This window comes from Phyllostomus discolor, chromosome 8 (genome assembly GCF_004126475.2).
Source record: "Phyllostomus discolor isolate MPI-MPIP mPhyDis1 chromosome 8, mPhyDis1.pri.v3, whole genome shotgun sequence".
Lineage (NCBI taxonomy): Eukaryota > Metazoa > Chordata > Mammalia > Chiroptera > Phyllostomidae > Phyllostomus > Phyllostomus discolor.
This window is the reverse complement of record NC_040910.2, coordinates 93,519,073-93,544,946: the sequence shown is the minus strand read 5'-3', so window position 1 is coordinate 93,544,946 and position 25,874 is coordinate 93,519,073. Positions and strand designations below refer to the sequence as shown.

Genomic DNA, 25,874 nt, shown 5'->3' with positions numbered 1-25,874 from the left:
TCTTCAGTGTGGCTACTAGAAAATTTAAAATTGCATGTGTAACTCACTTCGTCTTTCTGTTGAAGTGCATTGCTCTAACTTCCCTTCGGGCTATAGTAGTATATATTTGGACTCTTTCTGACTGCCTCTGGTTAGAAAACCATCACAGCTCCTTGTTGCATTACAGGTCTGTAGATACATCTCTCCTGAGGCATTACTTAGGACATGTTACATAAGGTTTCTAGAAATTTGGCATAAGGAAAGATTGCTAGAGGATAGTAGTCTAATAGTGTGTAAGCCTTCTAAACCAATCCTGACACCAGGATATTGTGGATGACGCTGGGCCTTCAGTGGCACCTTTTGTGGTGCTGAGTCTAACAGGACCTCTACCGAAAGTGGTACTTATGTTTAATGAATCTGACTTTATTTTGGGTCCTATAATTTTCTTTCTATATGAATTTAGCCTAATGATGATACTCTGTAATATTCACTGATACTTCTGAACCCATGGATAGTGCAGAATAATGGAAAGAACAGAGATTTTGGCCTCACACAGACCAATGTGATTATTAGCTGTCTAAACTAAATTATTCAACAGTCCTCAGTCTCGGTTTCCTTGTTTGTAAAGTGGTGCTCAGAATTAACTACTGCGCTTACTAGTTCCAGTGAGAATTAAATGACTCAGTCTTTTCAAATATTTAGAAAAGTGTCAGGCCCATATTAGGTGCACCATATTATTTGGGTCAGAAAGATATGAAGGGTAGCCAGGGAATACTCTTTGCCAAACATTTATTTTCATCCACGTATGAAGAACAAATACATATCTGAATAGATGTAAAGCAGCCCTGTGTGACTATTGGAGAACATGGCTGTGCCCGCCTTAGCCAGTACTTGTGCTACACGTTTGTCAGGCTTCTTGTCCTCGCCAGCACTGAGTCTCATAGTATCTCTGATGAATGGGGGGGGCCCTTTACTTTCATTGGAAAATGGTAATTTGTTTACATTCCCCCATAGAACCTCATGTTATATTTATATATTTTATTTTTATTGAGGTATAATTGAAACATGATGAACGGCACCTAAAGTGTACAGTATGATACGTTTTGACATTTGTATATGCCCATGAACCTGTCACTCCAATCAAGATAATAAGCATATCTATTATACACAATGGTTTTCTCCTGCCCCTTTATAATGCATCCCTGCTGCCCTTCTTGGCACTCAGTAGAAGCAGCACGTTTCTATGTAACATGTGTATGTGAGTGTCACTGAGGTCTTTTTTGGGGAGATTCTTTGCTGTCCTATAGTTTAAGGTGACTTTAGTGTATAGTTAAAAACATAAAGGTGGGAGTCTTGAAATCACATCTTCTGCTCTGCATCATAAACGCCTTTCCAAAGTGAAGCTTTCCGTTAGAACGAGGACATAAAACTACTAACGGACTTGCAGTTTCTCTCTGTAATCATTTCAAAACAACAGTTTTTTCTGCCACCAAAAGGATGCAGTCTTGACATATAAATAGAGAACAGATTGAGTTTTTGGCTGATATTGCTATACTGGTTTAAATGTTGGTTCAGTCAGCTTCAGGCTTAGATTACAAGATTTGCAAATTAAAGGAAAACCAAAAGGGAAGGAACATCTGCGTAGATTCTGACTTTGTGGAATTCCGTACAGGCAGGCTTACTCTTTTTCTGCTGGGACAGAGCATGTGCCCAGTGAGTAAGCCTTGAGAGGAGATCAGTTGTGTGTGGCGATCCTAAGGACAAAAATTGATGATGAAAATGAAGTAATTCATTATGGATATCCATGACATTTTCCAAATCTAGTATTTCATAATTGGGGAGGGCAATATTTTTGTGGATATTAGCTATATCGTATTTAGACAGGGTAAAATCTTAAAAATCTCACTAGTTTTGTTACTTGATGATTATCTTGAATCAAAGTAGTGGGATTTGAGAAAGGTTATTTGCTTTAATTGAGACTTAAATGTGTTTTAATCAAAGACTGTGTTGACATAATTGACAGTAAATTACTACACACTTCAGTGAGATGTAAAAAGTACTTACCGTATCTGGTATACATGATTTTAAAATGTTGGCTATAGACTTCCTAGGCTGCCATCTCAAAGAAATGCTTTATTTTGATGTTTTCTTTTGTTTTATTCTGAGAGGAGCTGTACCTTCTTGCAAGAAATATTTATGGGTACCTGCTACATTTCAGCTACTATTACATTATTTCCTTCTAGTATTTCAGTTATTGAACATCTTTAAATAGCATTTGTTTATGCTTGAGAAATGTAAATTCAACTGTAATGGTATAAAACATGATGTTGTTATACAAGTCTAGTTGGAAAGCATCCCTGGAAGATGGCAAAAATCTTTGAAGTCATCCGGATGATGAGAGGGGAAAAAAGGACAAGTAAGAAGTCCTGGGTAGTTACTGTGTGGGGAAGATTGTGCCAAATGAAATGGTAGAGGAAACTGTTGTTTTTGTTTTTACGCTAAGAGATTTTGGGTTTGTATTTTGCACAAGGTGGTACAGAGGGCCACCATTTCCGTGTTTATTTCTATGTGTGAGGCTGTTAGTCATATCTTAGGGTACGGAGGACCAAATACTTGAGGAGAATTTGAAAAGATAAAGAAAAACTCCTTTTGGACTTAAAGTTTGCTTAAAACCTTGAAAAAATTATGAATGACTTGAATATTGTGTTTATAAAAGATTATTATTTTAAAAATAAGTTTTCTGGCCTTAATAAGGTAGTGTCACAACCATAGTATCCTAGAGGCAGTATTTTATTTTTGTTTTTCGAATGTACATTTTAGTGTTAACTGATTTTTATCCTTTGTTAAAACCAATTGTTATAAGTGCTTTTTCTTAGCATTAAATTATTTTATTTACGCCTTGTTTTCCAAGCACAATATTCAAAGAAGGCTATAACAGTCCTTGTGAGATAACTGGCATATTAACTCGAGCCTCCCGGTGTGGGTGTGGGTGTGGGTGTGGGTGAGTGTGCTGGTGGAGGGGAGTGAAGACAGGGTCTCGGAGCAGGAGACAGCATTTTGAGTGTACCCTTGGGGATTGAGGAAAAAACCTTGTAAGTGCTTAAGTTTTATCACTTACTTAAATATAACACTTCATATTTTTCTTTCTGGAAACTATAAAATATAATACACTTGTATGTTGTAAAGCAACATTTCTGTTTTATTTTAAACTGTTTTCATATTAGTCTTTTTCATTTCCTCGAAACATTTCATAGAACACATCCTGAGTGCATCTGTTTGGCACTTTTGCCCCTGCACCTTTCTCAAACATGAAGTAAAACTGCAGTTTATGATGACCAGAGAGCTCGGTGGAAACAGCTGCAGTGCACGCTGGTGTGTGTTGCTTTGCAAATGAAGCAGCAATGTAGGAAAAATGATAATGCACCCCTCCACCCTCAAAGACCAAGCGGCTGCGATTGGGGCCGTTTAAAATTATTAAACACTGTAAACGCTATAACGTTAATTACAAGAGGAACAAACTCTACAAAGATAAATGTGTTTTCAATATGATTCTTAGGGAGGGTACAGTAGAAACCAGTGAATAGAGAGGAAATTTATTTCTGGCAGGACTCTAGACATGGAACTGTGGCTGAACTTTTTACCCTAATTACCTCCTGCTAATGCCTGCAGCGGTCTGGAATCAAAGTGATGCTTCGGGCCCTGGAAATTCTCTGATGTGGCAAACGTTTGTTGTGTGAGGAGGGTTTCTTAAGAAAAAGCAGAATATTGTGACAGGATTTAAAAAAAATTTCTCAGTTACCACCCACCTCACTTGTTGCCTACAAAAATAGAGTAATTGTTTGCATCTGTGTGTGCTTTTTTACCCCCTAAGAAATAACTGTTATAAATCAATGTGACATAGATCCAGTGAACTGAGGCTTGCCTGAGGTAGGCTTGATTTTTTTTTAAAGTTTCTTTTTTATTTAAAAATGTAGGTCCAAAATGTAGGTTCATATGTAAAGAAGTTATTTTTGTTAACCGAAAAGAAAAATTCTGCCTATTTTTTAGGAGAATTTGGATCTTAAAGCGTGCTTTTCAAAATGAAGTCTAACCTCTCGTGTAGAGTCAGACTGATAGCTGTTAAATTGCTTAATTCTGGAAATTGAAATGGGAATTTCCAGTTTCCATTTTTAGCTCTTCATTTGCCTGGGACTAGAATCTTATAGACATTTCTCTCTCATTTCTCTGAAACTTTACATCATTCCATTTATTTGTCATAAAATCCCTGGCTTGTACACATTGCTGAATTAAAAAAAGTAGGTTTTGGGAAAACCACCTGCTTTTTATCCCTTGCTGTAAAAATCAGTGTTTCTATACTGTCTATAGCATAAACATATTGACCTTGCATTTTATATATTCTAAGACAGTCCAGATTTCAGTTACTCAGCCATTATTTCATATGCGCTGCTGTGCTAACTTCAGCTCCAGCCCTTTACTAGTCTTCTTAAATCCTTTTAGATAATTCTTGAGAAACGCTAATACACTGTTTTGAAATTCAAATAAATTCATGCTTTTACTTGGATAGAAATTTATTTTGCCATTTTTAATTTAGGTATTATATAGAAATAGGTTTAGTTTGTAAAGGTAGTAATTAGTTTTTTTTCATTTTGAGCAATAAAGAGAATTTTGTTCCCCTCGTAATGAAATCTAAAATTTCTTATAAGGTTGTGTCAGAAATTCACATCTTGCTGGTTAAGCTGTGGTTACAAATTGCTCTAATATAACCTTAGTATTTTGCATTTGATGTATTTATACTTTTGCGTTGCATCGATGACCATTCATACAGTAGTTTTATTTGTAAATTGTGAATGAGGGTTATTTCTTTAAATTACCACATTTCAAAATTATGTTACCAATAATTTAATTTGTTTAGGACATGTGTTTATAAAAACTTTTTGATCAGTGGAAGGCAATTATACATTTTCATTTCTAGTATATTGCTTCAAAATTATAATGGTCCACATTGGGTGTAATAGCATGCATTTCACAACTTTTGCTTTGTTGTTTGATTCTTCTTAATACCTACCCCCCCGCCCCCGCACTTACCTTTACAAGAGCAGCCAAGTAAGAAAAGCCTTTTTTTTCTCTAACTACTATGTGAAAAGTAATCTTTTATTTTGTTAAAACTGGAAAACTACTTATGCTTTAACCATATCTATACCTTTAGTCATTTGGTGCTATTGTAATTTATTATTATATTTCACTATGAAATAACTGCATATTATTAAGAGAAGTAACTGAAGTCTCATCTGCTTGTTTTGGGTGCCTGATACCACGGTTGAACTAAAGTGGTGTGTGTATATAAATGGATATTATTTGTACAACAAATACTACAAAAAGTTGTTTAAGACAGTATATATATGTTTTATTCTTAGCTCCTGTCGAAACCTGCAGAATCCACAGGCCTAGAATTGTGTCCTGAGGACGGGACTTCTCTGGGCCAGGAGGGCTGTGAACAAAACAGCTCAGCTGCTAGTGGGCTGGGGGTGGGGTGAAGGAATGACAGTCTTATGGAATGTAAACATTTAGCCAATATGAGTATAAATACTCCTCCCAGCTTAGAAACAAACAAATTCTATGGTGTACAAATAATGATTTTTTGTACTTTAATGCAAATGAGAGGAATTGATTTAGAACAATATATTTAGGTGCCCTATAAACCAAAAATCAGCAAATTTTAAGATTTTCTGTTGTTATTTTATGTATTGAGAAGGGAATTAATAGAAGGGATAAAATTTTAAACATATACTTTTCTCAAACCTCTCTGTACTTTTTGGTATTCCTTAATTTTGAGAAGTAAATTTCATATAATTTATTAACTTTATTTTTTTCTTCATTTCTCAGTGTATTTCAAATGCTGTAAAGAACTGTAGATTTCTTTGACATGTTTAGTAAGATTTGTATTGATTTCATATGTATACTCAATCTTTAATGTGCATTAGTAAAGTTTTAGAGTAACACTGGAATAAGTAAAACACATATACTTTTACATGGTATAGTGTATTTGGCCTCTGTGCTTCCTTGGCAAAAGTTAGTGTAAGTACTGCCTTGTTGTGAGCCGAGCCAGGCTGTAATGCTCCCATTTCAAGTGTCCCATGTTCCTCAAACTACAGTGATAGGTATCTGTTGATGTGAAGAATGCTTGTGTATATACTTCAACATAACAGATAAGCAGTTATAAATTAGGTGGCTTTTCAAGGAAATAAGTCCAAGCAAGATTTTGCTTTGTTTTGTTGAAGTGTCATTGCTTCTACCATAAACAACATAAATTTTAAAAATATATTCATTTACTATTCAGAGTTCCTTTGTAATATGGCTGAAAATTAACTATGTGTTTTTGGGGAACTTTATGATATAATTCTTAATCATTAAGAAAAGATTTAACTTTTAACTTCTTTGATTTGCCTCTCTTCCTTTGTATCCCTCTGTTAGTGGCTTTCCTTATTTTGGAGAAAAATTGTGCATATGAAGGAAAAAATATGGGAAGTTGCTATAGAAATTCCTAATACACTCACTAAACTCATGTATCTTTCAAAATTATAAAATAGTGAACAATTCATTAATATTTCTGCTATTATCAATGATGATTATTTTTCCTTTATTGTAGGGAATTGCAAAGTGGGATTTTGGTATGCTGACTTACTAATTTAAAAGAATACAGTATAATGGGAACACTGTAATCATAGTGAATTGTAATATTTACTATATAAATACAGAGGCAGACACGTTTTGTTTTTTATTTTTTCGGAAACTCTATGCCAATGAAGGCAAGGTCGCAGCTTTCAGACTTTGTCATTTTTGTTCCTTTCTGTGTTTAGAAATCACTTTCCTGATCAATTATTGCATGAATATCAGCAACTTAAAATATTAAATATTTGAAATTGCTGTTGATGTTTTACTGCTGAATATTAAAAAAAAAGTGGGCCCTGGCTGGGTGGCTCAGTCAGTCAGAGCGTTGTCCCAGTAGGCCAAGGTTGGGGTTCCATCTCTAGTCAGGGCACGCACAAGAAGCAACCAATGAATGCTTGAGTAAGAGGAATAACATATCGATGTTTCTCTCTCTTTCTTTCTCAAAGTCAATAAGAAAATTGTGAAGAATTAAACAAATACTTAGAGAAGAGCTTTCTTCTATAAAATTTTAAGTCTCATAGGATCATTATAAAGTTAAATGAATAATAAATGTAATATCTTTATAAAAAAGATGGTATTTGTCAAGTGCACAGTAACCAAAATTGTAGTGCTACCAGAGAAATGGGACTTATTATTAGCAAAGTAAGATTCAAAAAAGTTATGTCAAACATTTTAATATTTTAATTTCAGAAATGGAATTTTGACAGTATCTCTTGAATTTGGTCTTTAATTCTGTATTTTTAAAATAGACATTATTTTTTTGATTCACAGCAAATTTTAGTAGGAGATACAAAGATTTTCCATGTACCTCCTCTGCCCACACATGCATAGCCTCCGTCATTATCAACACCCCCCACTTGGTGTGTCTACATTGGTATGTCATTATCACATGAAGTCCGTAGTTTAGATGAGGTTTTACTCTTAGTGTTGTATATTTTACTGTTTGGACAAATTAATAAAAACATGTAACCACCATTATAGTATCATATAGAGAAGTTTATTGATAACAAATAATTAACCTTGGTTAATTCTTCTCTTCTTAAATACTTCTTTCAATGAATAGTACTTTGTTCAACATACAACAATAAGCAAGACATAGTTTCTGCCCTTTAGAGGCTTATAGTTTCAGGACTTCTAAGTCTGTAAAATGTACAATGACATTAACTAGATTTGTTTAGTTTGTTTATTTGCATTCCTTCATCAGGAATGTTTAAGAACTTCTAAATGACTTATACGAAAAGTGGAAAATATTTTGAGAGGATTAGTAGACTGTTCTCTATTCTAATAAACTCATTGTATGTTTTAAATTCTATTATTCTTAGAAGTGTTGGAATTATTAATATGTATCATTAATGTTATTTACAAATATCTCGTGTATGACATGTTATGGATTGTCATATATTATTTTTAGAGTTACATACTAGTAATAGCTTTGAAATAACATTTTTTATGTGTTAGCGTTTTAGTTATAATAACTTCAACATAGTTATATACTACTTATGTTTCATCGGGATATGTAGAAAATTAGAATATGTTTCACTTGTACCTCATTAGTATAATTAAAACCAGTTGAGAGGTTTAACATGTTTGAATTCTTAATGATACTGGTTTATTTATTTCGGATGAGGGGGCAGGTTGCTGGATTTTTAACTTAGGAGAGGTATTTGATAGGCTGACAGACTTGTACTTTCTGTTATTGGGAAATGAGACTTGATAATTTCTAGGAGACTTGGGAGATTTTGTTCCATTTTTGAATTACTGCACTTTTACCTTATTTTGCTTTTATGTAGTGGAAATTCTGCTTTTGTTAGCAAATGTCAGAAAAGCTGAACTGCTAGGTTTTGATAGTGAAACTCTAGTGATACATACATATTAGTATGTATGCGTATTTCATAGATGTAACAAAAGATGGCAAACTAGTTGTGGATATGTGCTGTTTCTATCTAGCTGTTCCAAACATTCATAACTGTTTAAGTCCTTTTATTTTCAGCAGCTTACCATACCCTTACTTCACTAGAACTTTAATCCAGTCTATTTGGAGTTGCCTTAGAGTTCTTTCTCCTCTGCCTCAAAACTTACATATGCCTGTATTAGCAGGGAACACCTATTTATGTGTAACGGATCCGATCACCTAACATTTCTGCAGGGGAGATGACTGGCAAACACATGTTCTTCTTTGAGTATGTTCAGTCTTTTTAAAAATGACTATTCAAATATATATTTCAAAATACACGAAGTGATATTACAGCTGAAAGGGAAGTAGAGAAATCAACAACTAAACTCGGAGGTTAACATTTCTCTTTTAGGAACAGGTGGGACAAGTAGACAGCGTATCAGTCAGGCCATAGAAGACAGGACTATAGTACCAGTTAGACTCAACTGATATTTGTAAAATTTTATACCCGCATACTTTTAAGTGCAGATGGATCATTCACCAAGACTGATCATATGCTGGGTGATAAAGCAAGGCTCAGTGATAGAGTGTGTTTTATAACCACAATGCAGTTAAATTAGAAATCTGTAATGAAAATTGGAAAATGTTTGGAAATTAAACTGTAGGTAAAGCAGAACTCATGAGAAAATAGATTGGTTTAAAAAATAGCACATAAAAATTTGGTATGTAACAAAAAGAAAATCTAAAACCTTTCACCTTAAGAATCTAAAAAAGATAAGAAAGTTTACCTAAAATAAATAATAAGAAGAAAATAAAAAGTGGAAATCAATGAAAAGAAAACAGAAAAATAAGTTGAACCAAAAGCTAAGTCTTTGAAAACATTAATAAAAGCAATAACCCTTAGATGGAGAAAAACAGAAAATACTAGAATGAATGAAGGGGCATTATTACAGATCTTATGGTCATTAAAGGATAATAAGCAATAGTATAGACAACTTTATTTTTAAAAACTTAGATGAAATATGAAATGGACAAATGGAAAACCTAACTCAGTGAGGTGTTATTGGTAAGGGAAGAACAATCAGTTGCATACTGTTGTTATGGAACAGTTGATAATTATAAGCAAGTATTTCACAATAATTTTTTGATAATTTAATAAACCAATTTTCTTCACGAAGGAAGAGCACAAAACAAATAACAAGAACACAGGGAAAAGAGGGTTATGTAATAGAAGAGAGCAAACCTGTGGGAAGTAATAGATGGGAAAAATTCCATCAACACATCATAGAATTAATTAAGAAATTGGAAGCACTGAAGGGTGAATAGAGAGAAAACTGAGTAAGACGAGAGCTCCAGCAAAATGGGAAGAAAATTAGAACATTTGCGTAGTTCCCGGACATGAGAGGCAAAATAATGCAATGGAGGACATGTCAGAAATCAGAAGAGTAAATCCCATGATACATCAGTGCAGAGTTCTTGTATTTCAGGAACTCCAGCTCACCTCATATCCCCTCGCAGTCCCTGAGAAGGACAATGCAAGGCTGATCAGGGGTCAGTGATGTTCTGTTTGCCATGTATAATCTCTGTGGCAACTACTCAACTCAGCCACAGAAAATCAAGAAATAAGTGGGTGTGGTTATGGCCCAGTGGAACTAGCATTGGGGGTTGGGTTTGGGACATAGTTTGCTGATCTCTCCAACAAAAGTTTTGAAAAATTTTCCTAATAAAGTTTTAAGTGCTGTATTTGTTTATGGATTTCAATGAACAAAGTAGGCATAGTGGTAAATAGTATAAATATATATAAGTTATATATGCTTATATATCCATATATGGGTATATGAAGTAACTGAAGTATCCACATATTATCCATATGTGAATATATGAATAATATACCACATGTTATTCATATGTGGATATATTCATATTATTCATATGTGGATATATGAAGTTGTCTTTTTTTGTCCTGTTACACATCTTCCATCATTTGAATTTTCATTGCCTTTGTTTTTCACTCTGATATATTAAGCATATTTCCTTGTATTATAATTTTATATTTTGTCATTTAAAAATAGTTATTTTGAATTCTCCTTAAAGGTAGAGTATTTCTAACTCATCTTTGTATTTGAGTGCAAATAATAGGAACTGATTTTTAAAACTCTAATGTGGTATGTCTTTGGCTGCCTGTTATGAACTGTGTGAGATCAGTGTTCGTATTGATGAACATCTGATTCCAACCCCAGTTGTAACGTTACCTCCTGTTTTTCTGTGGGGATGTTACTCCTTCCTTCCTGGTTATGTCCCCAAGTAAAGGCTTCACCACTGCCACTCTCTCCACCTGTGGGCGTGTTGGAAGGTTTAATTACACAGTGTTTATTCAGAACTTTGCAGAAGAAAAATATTATTAACTAGGCTAATCACAAATTTAGCTTTTAATATGGTTAAGTTTCCATTTTCTTTTCTTATTCCTTTTAATGACTTAATAAAAAACGCAACCAAGTGGCTTTTGTTCTTTAGGAGCCGAATAAGAATACAAATAATGTAATTCTATCAAAATTTTTCCTCTTATAGTTAAAGGATTAGATTCAGTAACACATGTTGAAGGTTGTGCAGCTTTTTCCCATTTAAAAATAAGTGTTTCCATGCTTCTTGCAATTTGTGGTAGATTTAAAATGTCTTTGCTATTTTGTGTTTCACTTATACATGCACATTCTTGGAAAATGTCACTTTCTCAAATACTTTGTTCCACTTTTCTTAATTTTGGTTCAATCTGTTAAATATCATGAATAAAAATAATAAAAGTCTTTGTAAAGGAAAATGGTATTAATGTTTAGAATTTTCAAATCTTAAAAGCCATATTTCACATTGCTTTAACATGATGCTCGTTGTATTGCTTTATAAAAAAATTATTTTGAAAACATTGTCCAGGGTAAGAAATGGCTATGATTCTAATAAAATACATGAATGTAAAGAAAAGACATATTATAAAAATTAAAAGTAGACTTTGAGATTTAAAATGGAAGTGTTTTTGATAGATATTGATACATTTGAGTATAGGAGTTTAATTTAATATTGTATTCTTTGTAACTCTTTTTTCCCCCATAAAGCATAAGAGATTATAGCTGCCTAATATACCATATTTAGGCAGTGTTTAAATTTAAAAGATAAAGTGTAAGGTCCATCATCATTTTATGCTTTAAAAAATGCTAAAGTACTCAACATCATACTAACTCTTCTGAAAAGGCTCATGATACCTAGGTTTTTTGTCCTTTTCTAGATGCTAGTAACTTAGTTCTGACATAGAAAAGGGATTATTAATGCTAACATGAAAAGGTGTACTTCATCAGCAATACTTAACTGTACATCCTAAAAATCTTAATTTCTGCTCCAATTCATATTCCTTTTAGTGGTTCATTTGGATTGACCTCATGGTTGACTTTTCTCTTAAGTAGTAATTGTTGAATATGGAATAGACAGACTGTCAGAATATTTCCCCATGTACTCAGCGTGTATAGTATTATTTGTATTTATGTAAAACAACTTTGATGTAATGGATTCAGAGTTCTATGATCACTCAACCAAACATTGCCATTATATCCGTTTGGTCAGACCTTTTAACTGTGTAACCTCAATTCATTAAGAACAAATTACTAATATAACTTATGAGAATTAAAATAACTTGTTTGACTTAAAATACTTAACCCTAGCTGGTGTAGCTTGGTGGATTGAGCTTGGGCCTGTGAACCAAAGGGTCACTGGTTTGATTCCCAGTCAGGGCACATGCCTGAGTTGTGGGCCAGGTATCTTTAAAAAAATAAAAATACTTATGTTCAGTAACTTTTCAGTTTTTCAGTAGTTTAATTTAGTGTCTTACAGAAAAACCTGAAAAATAGAACTCATTTGTTTCAGAATAGTTTATATTGGTAAAAATTTACAAATTATTTAAAAGTGTATTGGCTTAACATAATAGTCTAAATATTACTTTATGGACATAAATTAATTCAATAGATTAGAATAACAGTAAATCAAACTTTAGTTACAGTGCAGCCTGATGTTATTTTGAAGCACTACAATGTCAGAAGGACAAACTTTTATTTTTTCATTAAAAAATCCTTCTGGTCTTTGGAATGGCACTTGATTCTAAAGATCATTGTGTACAAAGAGGGGGCAGGTGTATTTTGGTTATCTATACCTGTAAAACACAGTAGGACAGTCTTAGTGTCTTACAATCACAGATACTTGTTTTCTCAGTTTCTATGGTTCAGCAGTCCTGGCACAATTTAACTGGGCCCCGAGCTCAGAGTCTTACAAGGCTGCTCTCAAGGTGTCAGTCTGATTGGGAGTTTATCTGTAGGCTTGATTGGGAGAGAACCCACTTCTAAGTCAGGTTCGTTTCTTTGCAGATGTGGGACTGAGGGCTCTTGTGTTCTGCTGGCCGTGTGCCAGAGGCCCTCCGCGCTTCCTCGGCATGGGGGCTTCCCTCACAGGGCTGCACACTAGATCGGGCTCCAAGGAGTCAGTCTTCAGTGATGACTTTAGGGGGGATGGGGACGAGTGAATTCAAGGGGGTGTGAAGAGCACTTATTTCTGAGGTACTGGAAATGTGTTATTCTACCTGGGATAAATGTATTTCACTCCACCTGGGTGGAGTTACATATATCTATGTACCTTATGAGAATTGAGCAGGGTGTTCACCTTCGATGTGTACATTTTTCTTTATGTGTGTTTTCTTTAGTAAATCTTTGTTTGTAACTAATTATGAAACATTAAACGACTGACAGTGGCTTAGATTTTCCAATGTATGCTTTTTGACTTTTGAACAAGTTCTCTCATCATTATGATTCTTTAACAAAAATGAGCGATAGGTATATCCTATTGTTCTTTAATAACAGATCATTGGATAACAACTTTTTGTAATGGAAGAGCTTTTGATTGCAAGGGAATTTTAGATTTATGATAGTGGAAACCATGATGCAGTAGGTAAAGCCATTAGGAAACTGTTAACCATTGATGTAGTAAGGATACTACATAATGTACCATATGTAGTAGTATGGGCCCCTATGACTCTGGTGTTAACTTCTGGGGTCAAAATACTGCCTGCCTGTGTGACAAAAGAAAATAGAAAATGTGTTGAAACAGTTCTTTTCAACTTTCTACTTAGAATCCTGACCATAGCTAGTTCCAATTACTTTCCCTCTATTTCCCAATATTTCACATACTCTGTGGAATCTTATCCTCTGTGACTCTTCTTCCACTTTTGTACTCTCCTTGCTGTTCTCCCTACCCTCCTTGTCTCACTGCCATTGTCTACCATTGTACACATACTCCTAGGAGTGGAATTACTGGGCCGTATGGTAATTCTGTGTTCAGCTTTGTGAGGAATGGTGCAGCAGCTGCACCATTTATATTCCCACCAGCAAGGGACTGGAGTCCTACTTTCTCTGCATCTTTGCCAGCATTTGCGCTTTTTTAGTGGTTTTATTATGACCAACCTACTGGGTGTGAAATGTGACTCATTGTGGTTTTGATTTGCATTTTCCTAATGACTAATGATATTGAGCATCTTTTCACGTGCTTGTTGCCCCTTTGTATATGTTTGGGGAGAGGTCTATTCACATGTCCTTTGCTTATCTTTTGGTTGGGTTGTTTGTTTTCTTGTTCTTGAATATTTAGAGTTCTCAAAATATTGTAGGTTCTAGACCCTTATTTGATATTTGATTTGCAAATTTTTAATATTTTTTAGTTTGCTTCTTCACTTTTTTGATACTACCCTTTGATTCACAAAAGTTTTTATAATGATACAGTTCAGTTTGTCTGTTTTTCTTTTTGTTGCTTTTGCTTTTGGTGTCATATGTAAGAATATTGTCAAATCCAAGATCATAAGGATGTACCTCTATATTTTTTCTGAGTTTTATAATTTTAGCTCTTATATTTAGGTCTTTAATCTATTTCGAGTTACATATGATGTAAAATAGGAATCTGACTTCATTCTTTTGCACATGGACTTCCAGTTTTTAGCACCATTACCTGAAATGTACTATTCTTTTCCTATTTAATGTACTAAGTAAGTTTTTCAAGAATTAGTTTTTTATATGATTATATGATGTATGGGTTTATTTCTGGTTTATTTGTCTAATGTTATGTCAGTATCAAAGTGTTTTGATTAATGGTGCTTTGTTTGGCGCTCTTTGAAATTCCATTTACTTTTCACATCTGCAAGAATTTTCTGTGAAAATTTTAATAGCGTATGCATCGCAAGTGTAAACTGGTTTCTTAGTTTCTCTTTTGGATTGATAATTGCTGGTTTATGCATGCTGATCTTACACACTATAACTTTTCTGAATTTACCAGTTGATGTTTTCCTTTTCTTCATTCTGCCCCTCTGATACGTACTTTCAGTTGCCTTATTTTCTTGTGTCCCTGTTTAGTGGATACTAGGGAACAGGGTAAAAGCTTATTTGGTGTCTGTATGTTTTGGTGGAGCACGTACCACTCCCGTCATGGGGCGTGCATGCTGCTGATGTTACGGAGAGCTTTCTCATCAGCCTACCCATGAGGAAAATTAAGATTGTCTTGCTGTGTCCCCGGGAAATGGCCAAGGCTTTTAAAAAGAGAGAAAGTAGAGAACAAAAGGATATGTCAGGCGCATACAGAATTGTTATTGGCTGATAGTGTGACTCCTTTATGAATGTGTGACTTTCCGAAAACTCTTACTTTAAAGAATTGTCTTTTTCTATGAGGCTTTGTATAAGAGGCTTTTCCCCCCACATATAAGTAGAGTTTTTAGTTCTATCAAGTCTTGTTCAGTCAACTCTATAAACAGCCTGCATTGCATGTGTTGTGTGTACTTCTATTGAAGGCTTTCCGCAGGAAGAGTCTCAGTTGTGACCTTGTATGGATGCCAGTGAAATGATGAGAATTCAAGTTTCTAGTGCACCAGTAACTGTAATGAGCTGCTAATTGAAGGTGACAAGCTGGTTTTTCCTTCCCAGCTGGTCTAAAAAAATGTTAAATTTCATTCATTATTAACTCTTTGCTTCTCAGCAGAGGGCTGGTTTAATTAGTTGGGCACATTAAGAAAATAATTTTTGCCTTGTCTTAATTTTAGAGATTGAAGTTCAGGTTTTACTGGCAATCATATACAGTTCTGTAAGTACCCAACGTAAGCAAGACAAAGCTACATTTTATCACCCCCAAAGTTCCTTATGCCACTTTGTTCCTTATTTTTCCCTCCTTCCCTGGACCCTGGCAACCACTAGTATGCTTCCTATTATAGTTTTGCCTTCCTGCCTTTTCACTGGACTCATACAGTATGTAAACTTTTATATCTGGCCTTTTTTGAAACTTCATAATGGTTTTGAGGTTCATCTTAATCTGTGTTGTTATATGGATAATTTGTTCTTTTAAATTGCTGAGTCTGTTGTATCAGTATGTCACAATATATTTATTCATTCACCTATTTATTAATATTTAGCTGTGTTTCTCATTATAAATAACAAATTACAAAAATTTTGAGGAACCTTTATACTGCTTTCCACAGTGGCTGCACCAATTTATATTCCTACCAACAGTGCACAAGGGTTCCCTTTTCTCCACATTCTCGCCCACATTTATTTATTAAAATTTTTTTAATTGATTGATTTTAGAGAGAGAGAAATAATGATTTGTTGTTTCACTTATTTCTACATTCAGTGTTTGATCTGTGTATGTGCCCTGACTGGAGATCGAATCTACAACCGTGGTGTATCAGGATGATGTTCTAACCAACTGAGCTACCCATCCAGAGCTAAATTTATTTTTTCTTCTTCTTTTTTTTAAAAAATATTTTATTTATTTATTTTTAGAGAGGGAAGGGAGGAAGATAGAGAGAGAGAGAGAAACATCAATGTGCGGTTGCTGGGGGTTATGGCCTGCAACCCAGGAATGTACCCTGGCTGGGAATCGAACCTGGGACACTTTGGTTCCCAGCCTGCGCTCAATCCACTGAGCTATGCCAGCCAGGGCTTCTTTTTTTAATTAAAATTTTTTCAATTACAGTTTACATTCAGTGTTATTTTGTATTGTTTCAGGTGTACAGCATAGTGATTGGACAACCATATACTTTACAAAGTGTTCCCCCTATAGTTCTGGCACCCACCTGGCAGCATACATAGTTATTACAATATTATTGGGTATATTTCCTGTGATGTACTTTATATTCCCATGACTCTTTTGAAAATAGCAATCTGTACTTATCAAGCTCTTCACTTTTTGCATCCAGTTCCCCAAATATCCTCTCCTATGGCAACCATCAGTCTGTTCTTCGTATCTGTGAGCATGCTTCTATTTGGTGTATTCATTTACAGGTGTATTATTCTTTAGATTTCACATATAAGTAAAATCATATGGTGTTCGTTTTTTTTAAAAAAACATTTTTAAAAAGATTTTAATTAGTTTACTTTTAGAGAGAGGGGAAGGGAAGGAGAAAGAGAGGGGAGAAATATCAATGCATGAGAGATACATAGATCAGTTGCCTCTCGCGCACCCCTAACTGGGACCCAGCCTGCAATCCAAGCATGTGTCCTGACTGGGAATTGAACCAGCCATGTTTTGGTTCTCAGGGCGATGCTCAATGCACTGAGCCACACAAGCCAGGGCTGGTGTTTGTCTTTTTTGACTGAAATATTTTACTTTGCATAATAGCCTCTAGGTCACCATGCTGTTGCAAATTGTAAGATTCCATTCTTTTTATGGGCAAGTAATATTCCATTGCATTACATCTACCACTGCTTTTTCACCTGTCTGTTGATGGACACTTGGGTTGTTTCCATATCTTGTAAATAACGCTGCGATTTATAAAAATATGAGTGCTATTGTATCTAATGACTTTGGTTAATTCATATATTATTTCTAATTCTAGTGTAGAATTGGGTTTTTATTTAACACAATCAGGTTATCAGCAAATAATGACAGTTTTATTTCTTCCTTGTAGTAATTTCTTTTTGTGCCTTATGTTCAGGACCTTCCAAACTATGTTGAACCGAAGTGGCAGTAATAGGTATTCTTGCCTAGTTTTTGATTTTAGGGTGAAAGCGTTCAGTATTTTACCATTATGAATAATTGCTAGTTTTTTTGTTTGTTAGTTTTAAGGTTGTTAACCTTTATCAGATTAATGAATAGGCTTTTAATTTTATTGTCTTTTCTGCTTTATTATAATCTTAGGATTTTCCTTTTTTTTTTTTTTTAATTTTACTTATTTATTTCAGAGAAAGAGAGGGAGGAAGAGAGGGAGAGAAGCATCAATGTGTGGTTGCCTCTCGCAAATCCCCAAATGGGGACCTGGCCCGCAATCCAGTCATGGGCCCTGACTGGGAATCAAACCAGCAACCCTTTGGTTTGCAGGCCAATGCTCAATCCACTGAGCCACACCAGCCAGGGCCCTTTTCTATGGTAGTAAATTAGTGAATGAGTTTTACTAGTTTTTCTTTCTCTAATTTTGCATTCCTGAGTTGAGTTGACTGGGATATATTATCTTTTTTTAAACAACTCAAATCAATTTTTTTTATTATTATAAGAAGTCTTAAGATTATTTTCATAAGAAAGTATTAGAATTTACTGGCCATCCTACCTCTTGAAAAATAATGGCATTTTTATTTCTTTCTTATTTTTTTAGCACTAGCCCACCTTACTGTTGTGTGGATCTGTATTCACTTCGTACTGGAGAGATGGTCAAGTCCATTCAGTTTAAAACTCCTATCTACGATCTTCATTGTAATAAACGGTAAGCATTTTTCATGTGTTTCTTGTGCAAGCTAACATACCTCCTGAGCATGTTAGGTAGAGCTCTACCAATATCATTGACTATCTTTGATTTATCAAAAAAAAGTTGCAAGAACACTGTCTAAATTGTGCTAAATGGAGTAGTTCTTAAGATTTCTTTTTTAAAAGATTTCTTAATGAATATTTTCAAATTTCCAGTCTTGACCCATTACTGAATTGTGAATTAAGTTTGGTGAATCATAACTAGAGTTTTAAAAATGAAATGGAAAAGAATAGAAAGTATCTGAACAAAACATGCAAAGGCTATGAGAAATGATTTACGTATTACGTAATTTTTTAATATAATGTGTGTCTCTGTGTTTACTGGTTTATGATATGACTATAATTTTCCTTTTAGCATTTGCCAAAACAAAGCATATCTGAACTACAAAAAATGCTTTTCTCCTCATTCCTTAAGACTACAATTGAGCTAACACAGGAACTCAGTAGGATTGTCTAGGAAAATTTTCAGACCTTGGTTGAGCTTCTATCTGACCTAGTAATAATGAAGAATTACTTTATGTAAGTACAACACATGGAAGGAGAAAGGGACATTAAGAATCTTCTGTTAGTTAACACTTGTACATTTAAACTGAACCCCTACAGTGGTGTCAATGCAAACTGTAATTCTTTCATTGCATTGGAAAGCAAACATGTAGAACATTGAAAATGAACTATTTTATGTTATGCTAATATAAAGTAAATTTTATAATAAAAGCCTCAGATTAGATTTAAAAAATATTTTATTTATTTATTTTTAGAGTGAGAGAGGAAGGATGGGAGAAAGAGAGTGAGAAACAGCATGCTCCCAACTGGGGACTTGGTCTGCAACCCAGGCAAGTGCCCTGACTGGGAATTGAACCAGCGACCATTCAGTTCACAGGCCGGCACTCAATTCACTGAGGCACACCAGCAGGGGCTTCAGGTTAGATTTTAAAGGGGTATTTCAAACAGTGACTCAGAAAGGTTGAACTTAATTGTAAGGTTAGACATACCTGATAAATACAAACTAACAAGCACATAGGCTTTGATGCTAGTGATAAATGTGTTTGAGTTGAAACAGGACATAGAAAAGGTGTTCTGTGATAGTATATAGTTCATAATGAAGATCAAATTATTATGCATATTTAAAATTCAGTAATATCACTCTCAAAATTATAGGAAATAGGAGAAATACTGCTAGGATAATGTTGTTATCCAGTGAGATACTAAATTATTCAAAGTCATCACTGTCGAATAGCTGGGTCTAGTAGATGGTATATTGAACCAGGAAAACTGTAATGAAAGCTCTTCTTTTTTGTGTGTCACAGCATGGATTACCTGTTTTTCTTTAGCCAAAGAGAATCTTGAACACATTCAAAAGGGAGATAAGTACAAATATTTGTTTGTGTTATAAAAACATAAATATGCTATAAAAAAGAAAAAAAGTGAAGTTAAATTTTTAAAAAGATATTTCTTACATTATCTTAAAAAATTGCTACAAAGAATATGAAGGAGAGAATTGGGTTTTTTTCCACTCTATACTTGTCCCCAGTGCTATGTTTCTGGGTGATGCACATGGAAATAGTTAGGGATGGCTTTTCTTAAAACGAATATTTCTGTGTTTGTGTTTGAAAATTTTGGTCATGAAATAATAAATGTATTCATATTTTAACAAATATAAATACCCTTGAAAATTAAAATGGTTGACTTTTCATAGACAGTGTGCTCATTATAACTAATGATTCTGAAACTTCTAAGTAGGAGTTACAGAAGATAGGAGAGTGGTATATGAATATGAAATGTCATCAGAGGAAAGTAGATATGAAATTCTAGGATATTTGGTTGATGTTGCAAAGGTTCATATCTTACTTGTATTTTTTTTTAAGAAAAACTACATGAAGATGTGTTCTAACAAAAAACCTCTTGATTTGGATACATTATGTAATTGTTTGAATTGATTTTCACATTAGAAATTGTGTAAGTTCAAATGGGATGAAGGTTAGGGGAAAAGGTACGATGTGAATTTAAGAATACTGCTTAGATTTTGCTTCATACAAAGCCGAATTTGAGCCCTGGCTGGTGTGGCTCAGTGGATTGAGTGCTGGCCTGGGAACCAAAGGGTCACTGGTTCGATTCCCAGTCAGGGTACATGCCTGGGTTGCAGGCCATGACCCCCAGCAACTGCACATTGATGTTTCTCTCTCTCTCTCTCTTTCTCCCTCCTTCCCCTCTCTGAAAGATAAATAAATAAATTCTTAAAAAAATTTATAACCGAATTATTTTCCTAATTATTTGTAAATCTTGGGCTCTGGGAGAAATATAGTTTATACAGAGTCTGATTAAATTTTAATATATTGAGTCTATCAGAAATGACTCATTTACACACAACTGTAGTTGTCTGAGTCTTCTTTCTTTCATTTTTGCTTTTGTGTTGGGAAATTCAGTGATACTTTTAAGTGACAAGTTATATAAATCCATTTTATGTATAATTCCATGACTTTGAGTCAGCAGTGGAAAAACACTTTTAGTAAATAGCCAGTAGTTTATTGATCTCATACATTCTTAATGAAGATAGATTTATTTGACTTATAATGAGTGAAGGTTTAGTTTGTTCTCTGTCATTCTTCTTCCTCTAATGTCCATCTTGATTTTTTAAAGTTTTGATGATAGACACTTGTTTAAATCTAGATGATTTACCTTTTTATGATTTAATTTATAGAATTTCACACTCATGTTTTCTTTTATGTGTTTTTCTCTTTAATTTTAGGATCCTCGTTGTAGTATTGCAGGAGAAAATAGCTGCCTTCGATAGCTGTACTTTCACAAAAAAATTTTTTGTCACAAGTACGTACCAACTTGATGTATTTTCCATCGTAAGCATTTGAGTTTATAGTATTTACTCATTAGAATCAGCAAACTAATTGTTATAACATCATTTTCATAGTATTAAATTATTATGATATTTCTTTGCTTCGTGGATGTCTTCTTCAGGACTCTAATTTTATAGTGTTTTATTTCAAACCACATTTTCCACATATTACTAAGCAAGACTTGTACAATATTGCCTCAGTTTCTTCTTATATATTTTCCTTGAGTTGCTGTGGTTAACTTAGGTTCATAGAACTGTGTTGTACTTTCAGAACAATTGTTTAATTTTCGTAACATGCTTAAGGTAACTGTATTGTCTTACATGAGACATTTGAAAATGGATGAAATGCGTGAGCGTGGCTCTTTCCCTCCTCCTTTCTCCCACGTCCCGTTACTTCTACTGTTTCCCCAAAGTTCAAAACTAAGCATAGAATCTGGATCTGAACACACACACACACGGGGAGAGAGAGAGATTGAGACTTTTTTTTTAAGGAAAACTGGCTAGTCTGGTATTGGTAGGTCATGCTGGAAGAATGGAAACTCCAGCAGGAATTGATTCTGAATGAAGTCTGAAGTTTATAATACTATAGTCTAATAAAACAGTAGTTTTCACTCTTGTTTTTTATGTTTCAACCTCGGCCATTCACTGTTGAAGCTACAGCAGGTTTTCCAGAGTTGATACATATGTGCTCACACAGAGTTCTGTTGGAACAGAACAGATCTCAGTTTTGTTGTGACCAGGGAATCCCAGTCATATTTCTGCATCTCCTGAAAAGCCGCACCTGTTTGCAGTGCCTTACACTGTGACTGGTTTTGCAGGTATTCTCCTAGACTGTGGGTGAGAGTATAAACTGGCATAAACTCTGTAGGAGGCAATTTGATGAAATGTACCAAAGTTTAGATTATATCAACACTGATCCACTAAAGCATTATTTTTATTCAATTATTTTAATTTATTTTTTATAAAAATATATTGACATACAATGTTATGTTAGTTTCAGGTATAGAAATAGTGATTCAACATTTATATAACTTCTAATGTTGATTGCTGTGATGTCTGTGAACCTTCTGTCACTGTACAAAATTATTACAGTATTATTGACTGTATTCCCTATGCTGTACATTACATCCCTCTGACTTACTCATCTTATAACTGGAGGTTTGTATCTCTTATTCCTCTTCACCTATTCCATCCATTTTCTCCTCCCCCTTTACTCTATCAGCCATCAGTTTTTTCTGTATCTCTCAGTCTGTTTTTTAAAATTCTACATATAAGTTAAATTATATGGTACTTGGACTTCCGGCAAGATGGAGGAATAGGTGGACGCACCGTACCTCCTCGTACAACCAAGATTAGAAAAACAATAATTTACAACAATAATTTACAATCAGAATAACACCCAGATCTGGCAGAGGATTTATCTGAATGGAAGTTGGGCAGCCAAGAAGTTGAAGTAGACGCGTTCATCCGGACTGGTAGGAGACAACGAGCTGGGCGGGCGCGGGGCTGGCTCGGGTTGGCGGCGCGCGGAGGCCGGGAAAAGTTTGGCGTGAAATTGGGCGACAGCCATCTGGGGTGCAAGAACGCAGCGGTGATCCCTGAGTACGCAAGCTGCGGCGGGCAGACCCAGAGGGGCAGCGATTGTGGACCAGGGCAGAACTCGCAGCCCGGAAGCCCAGACAAGGGTCTGAGTCCAGGAGAACGGAACTATCGCCATTGTTTTCTCCCGTCACGCTCCCGCCCTGCCCCCACATATAACGTCACAATCTAGCGACTGGGGTGCCCAGCCCCGGTGAGCACCTAAGGCTCCGCCCCCCACTGTAACAAGAGTGACCAGACTGAAAAAAAAAAAAGGACAGACAGGGGGAAAATATGTTTTCAACAGAGCAGATCAGTCCCCCAGGACTCATCCTTTTGAGTGACCAAGATATAGCCAATCTATCAGATGCACAGTTCAAAACACTGGTGATCAGAAAGCTCACGGAATTGGTTGACTTTGGGCGCAAATTAGATGAAAGGATGCAGGTCACCATAAAAGAGATGCAGGAAGATACGTGGAGGAGAGCCAATAGTGAAAGGAAGGAATATGAGTCTCAGAACAATACAGTGGACCAGAAGGAAGATAGAATCAACCAAGCAGGAAAGCATGATGAAATAAGAATTTAAAAAATCGAGGAAAAGCTTAAGAGCATCGAGGACACCTTTAAACGTTCCAATATCCGAATTATAGGGGTACCAGAAGGGGAGGAGCAACAAGTGGAGAAGTTATTTGAACAAATAATAAAGGAGAACTTCCCCAATCTGGCAAAGGGAACAGTCTTCCAAGAAATCCAAGAAGCTCAGAGAGCCCCAAAGAAGTTGGACCCAAGAAGAAACACACCAAGGCACATCATCATTACATTAGCCAAGGTAAAAACGAAGGAGAGAATCCTAGAAGCAGCAAGAGGTAAGGGGACAGTCACCTACAAAGGAGTTCCCATCAGACTGTCAGCTGATTTCTCAAAAGAAACCTTACAGGCAAGAAGGGGCTGGAAAGAAATATTCCAAGTCATGAAAGACAAGGACCTACATCCCAGATTGCTCTATCCAGCAAAGCTCTCATTTAGAATGGAAGGGCAGATAAAGTGCTTCTCAGATAAGGTCAAGTTAAAGGAGTTCATCATCACCAAGCCCTTATTGTATGAAATGCTAAAGGGACTTATCTAAGAAAAGAAGATAAAGAAAAGACATGTATAGTAAAAGGACAGCAAACTCACAATTATTAACAACCACACCTAAAGCAAAACCAAAAGAAACTAAGTAAACAATTAGAACAGGAACAGAACCACAGAAATGGAGGGCACGTGGAGGGTTAGCAGCAGGGGGGTGGGAGGAGGAGAGAGAGGGAAAAGGTATAGAGAATAAGTAGCATAGAATGTAGGTTGAAAATAGATAGGGGGAGGGCAAGAATAATACGGGAAATGTAGAAACTAAAGAACTCATAAGTATGACATATGGACATGAACTAAAGGGGGGAAATGTGGGTGGGAGGGGGGTACAGGAGGAGGGAAGAGAAGGGGGGAAATGGGACAACTGTAATAGCATAATCAATAAAATATATTTAAAAAAGTTATATGGTACTTGTCTTTCTCTGACTTATTTCACTTAGCATAATATCAATGTTGTCACAGATAGCAAAATTTTATTGTTTTTATGGCTAAGTAATAGTCCATCATGTATGTGTGTGTGTGTATATTACATTATCTTTATCCATTTATCTATCGATGGACACCCAGGTTGCTTCCATGTATCGGCCTTGGTAAATAATGCTGCAGTGAACATAGGCTGCATATCTTTTCAAATTAATTTTTTCATTTTTTAAAAAATAAATGCTCAGCCCTGGCTAGTGTGGCTCAGTGGATTGAGTGCCTACTTGTGAACCAAAGGGTCACCAGTTCAGTTCCCAGTCAGGGCACATGCTTGGGTGAGGACCAGGTCCTTAGTGAGGGCACACGAGAGGCAACCACACAGTGCTGTTTCTCTCCCCCTTCTCTCTCTCTCCTTTCCATCTCCTCTCTCTAAAAATAAATAAATAAATAAAATCTTAAAAAAAAAAAGAAGTTAAAAAAACCCACAAATGTCCAGAAGTAGAATTGCTAAGTCTTATAGAAGTTCTAGTTTAAATTTTTGAGGAACTGCCATACTGTTTTTCATAGTGGCTGAACCAATTTACACCCCCACCAGCAGTGCATGAGAGTTCTCTTCATATTTTGTCCAACTTGTTTGTTGACTTTGGGAAAATGTCTGTTCAGGTCCTCTGTCCATCTTTTAATCGGAGTACTTTTTTGTTGTTGAGTTGTGTGAGTTCTTTACATATTTTGCATATTAGCCCCTTCCTGGAGTATTGTTCACAAATTTCCTCTCCTCTTTTGTTGGCGTCCTTTTGTTTTGTTGGTGGTTTCTTTTGCTGCAGAATCTTTCTAGTTTGATGTAATCCCACTTATTTATTTATTTTTGCTTTTATTTTCCTTGTTTTTGGGGGGTCAGATTTATAAAGTCTTCTCTGAGACCAAGATCTGTAGGTTTAGTACCTATCTTTTATTTTCTATGCTGTATTGTTTCAGTGCAGTTTTTAGGTCTTTGATCCATTTTGAGTTAATTTTTGTGTACGGGGACAAATAGCTGTCTAGTTTCATTCTTTTACATGTGGCTTTCCAATTTTCCCAGGACCATTTATTGGAGAGGCTTTCTTTTGGCCTTTGTGTGTTTTTGGATCTTTTGTTGGAAATCAGTTGCCCATATACATATAAGTTTCTGAATTCTCAGTTCTGTTCTGTGGATATTGTTTTGATCATGTACTAACATGCATTTAATTTCTAAAATACTTTTTAAAACTCTTGTGTAATACAATTGTGAGTACCTTAGTTATGTATGAATCAGGACTGTAAAATTAGTAGAGACAGCTGTGCCCATCAGAGAAAGCATCTTGGGAATTTGTGCCAAAGGGTAGAAGGATCAGGTAAAGGGAGCTGATAGATAACTTGGAAGGGAACGCAGCCAATATGATGAGAAAGGAGACACCTTTGTATTTGGCTGTACAGAAAAGGTGGCCTTGAGCAGCTGTCTGATGTGGAAATCCAAACCCGTGTATGATTAAGAAAACAAAAGACAAAGACTGATAGATGTCATTAGCAGTCATTTTCACTG

General features: G+C 35.2%; 1 protein-coding gene across 11 annotated transcripts in view; it reads left to right on the top strand.

Moving 5' to 3' along the window:
- Nucleotides 1-25,874, top strand: part of BCAS3 (BCAS3 microtubule associated cell migration factor) — a 485,409-nt gene that overhangs the window by 84,599 nt on the left and 374,936 nt on the right. For all 11 annotated transcript variants that reach the window (XM_036033603.1, XM_036033602.1, XM_028521954.2 and 8 more), the window contains exons 8-9: nucleotides 18,192-18,299; nucleotides 21,087-21,163. In XM_036033603.1, coding sequence (XP_035889496.1) covers nucleotides 18,192-18,299; nucleotides 21,087-21,163 — 185 coding nt within the window. The remainder of the gene's footprint in view (nucleotides 1-18,191; nucleotides 18,300-21,086; nucleotides 21,164-25,874) is intronic.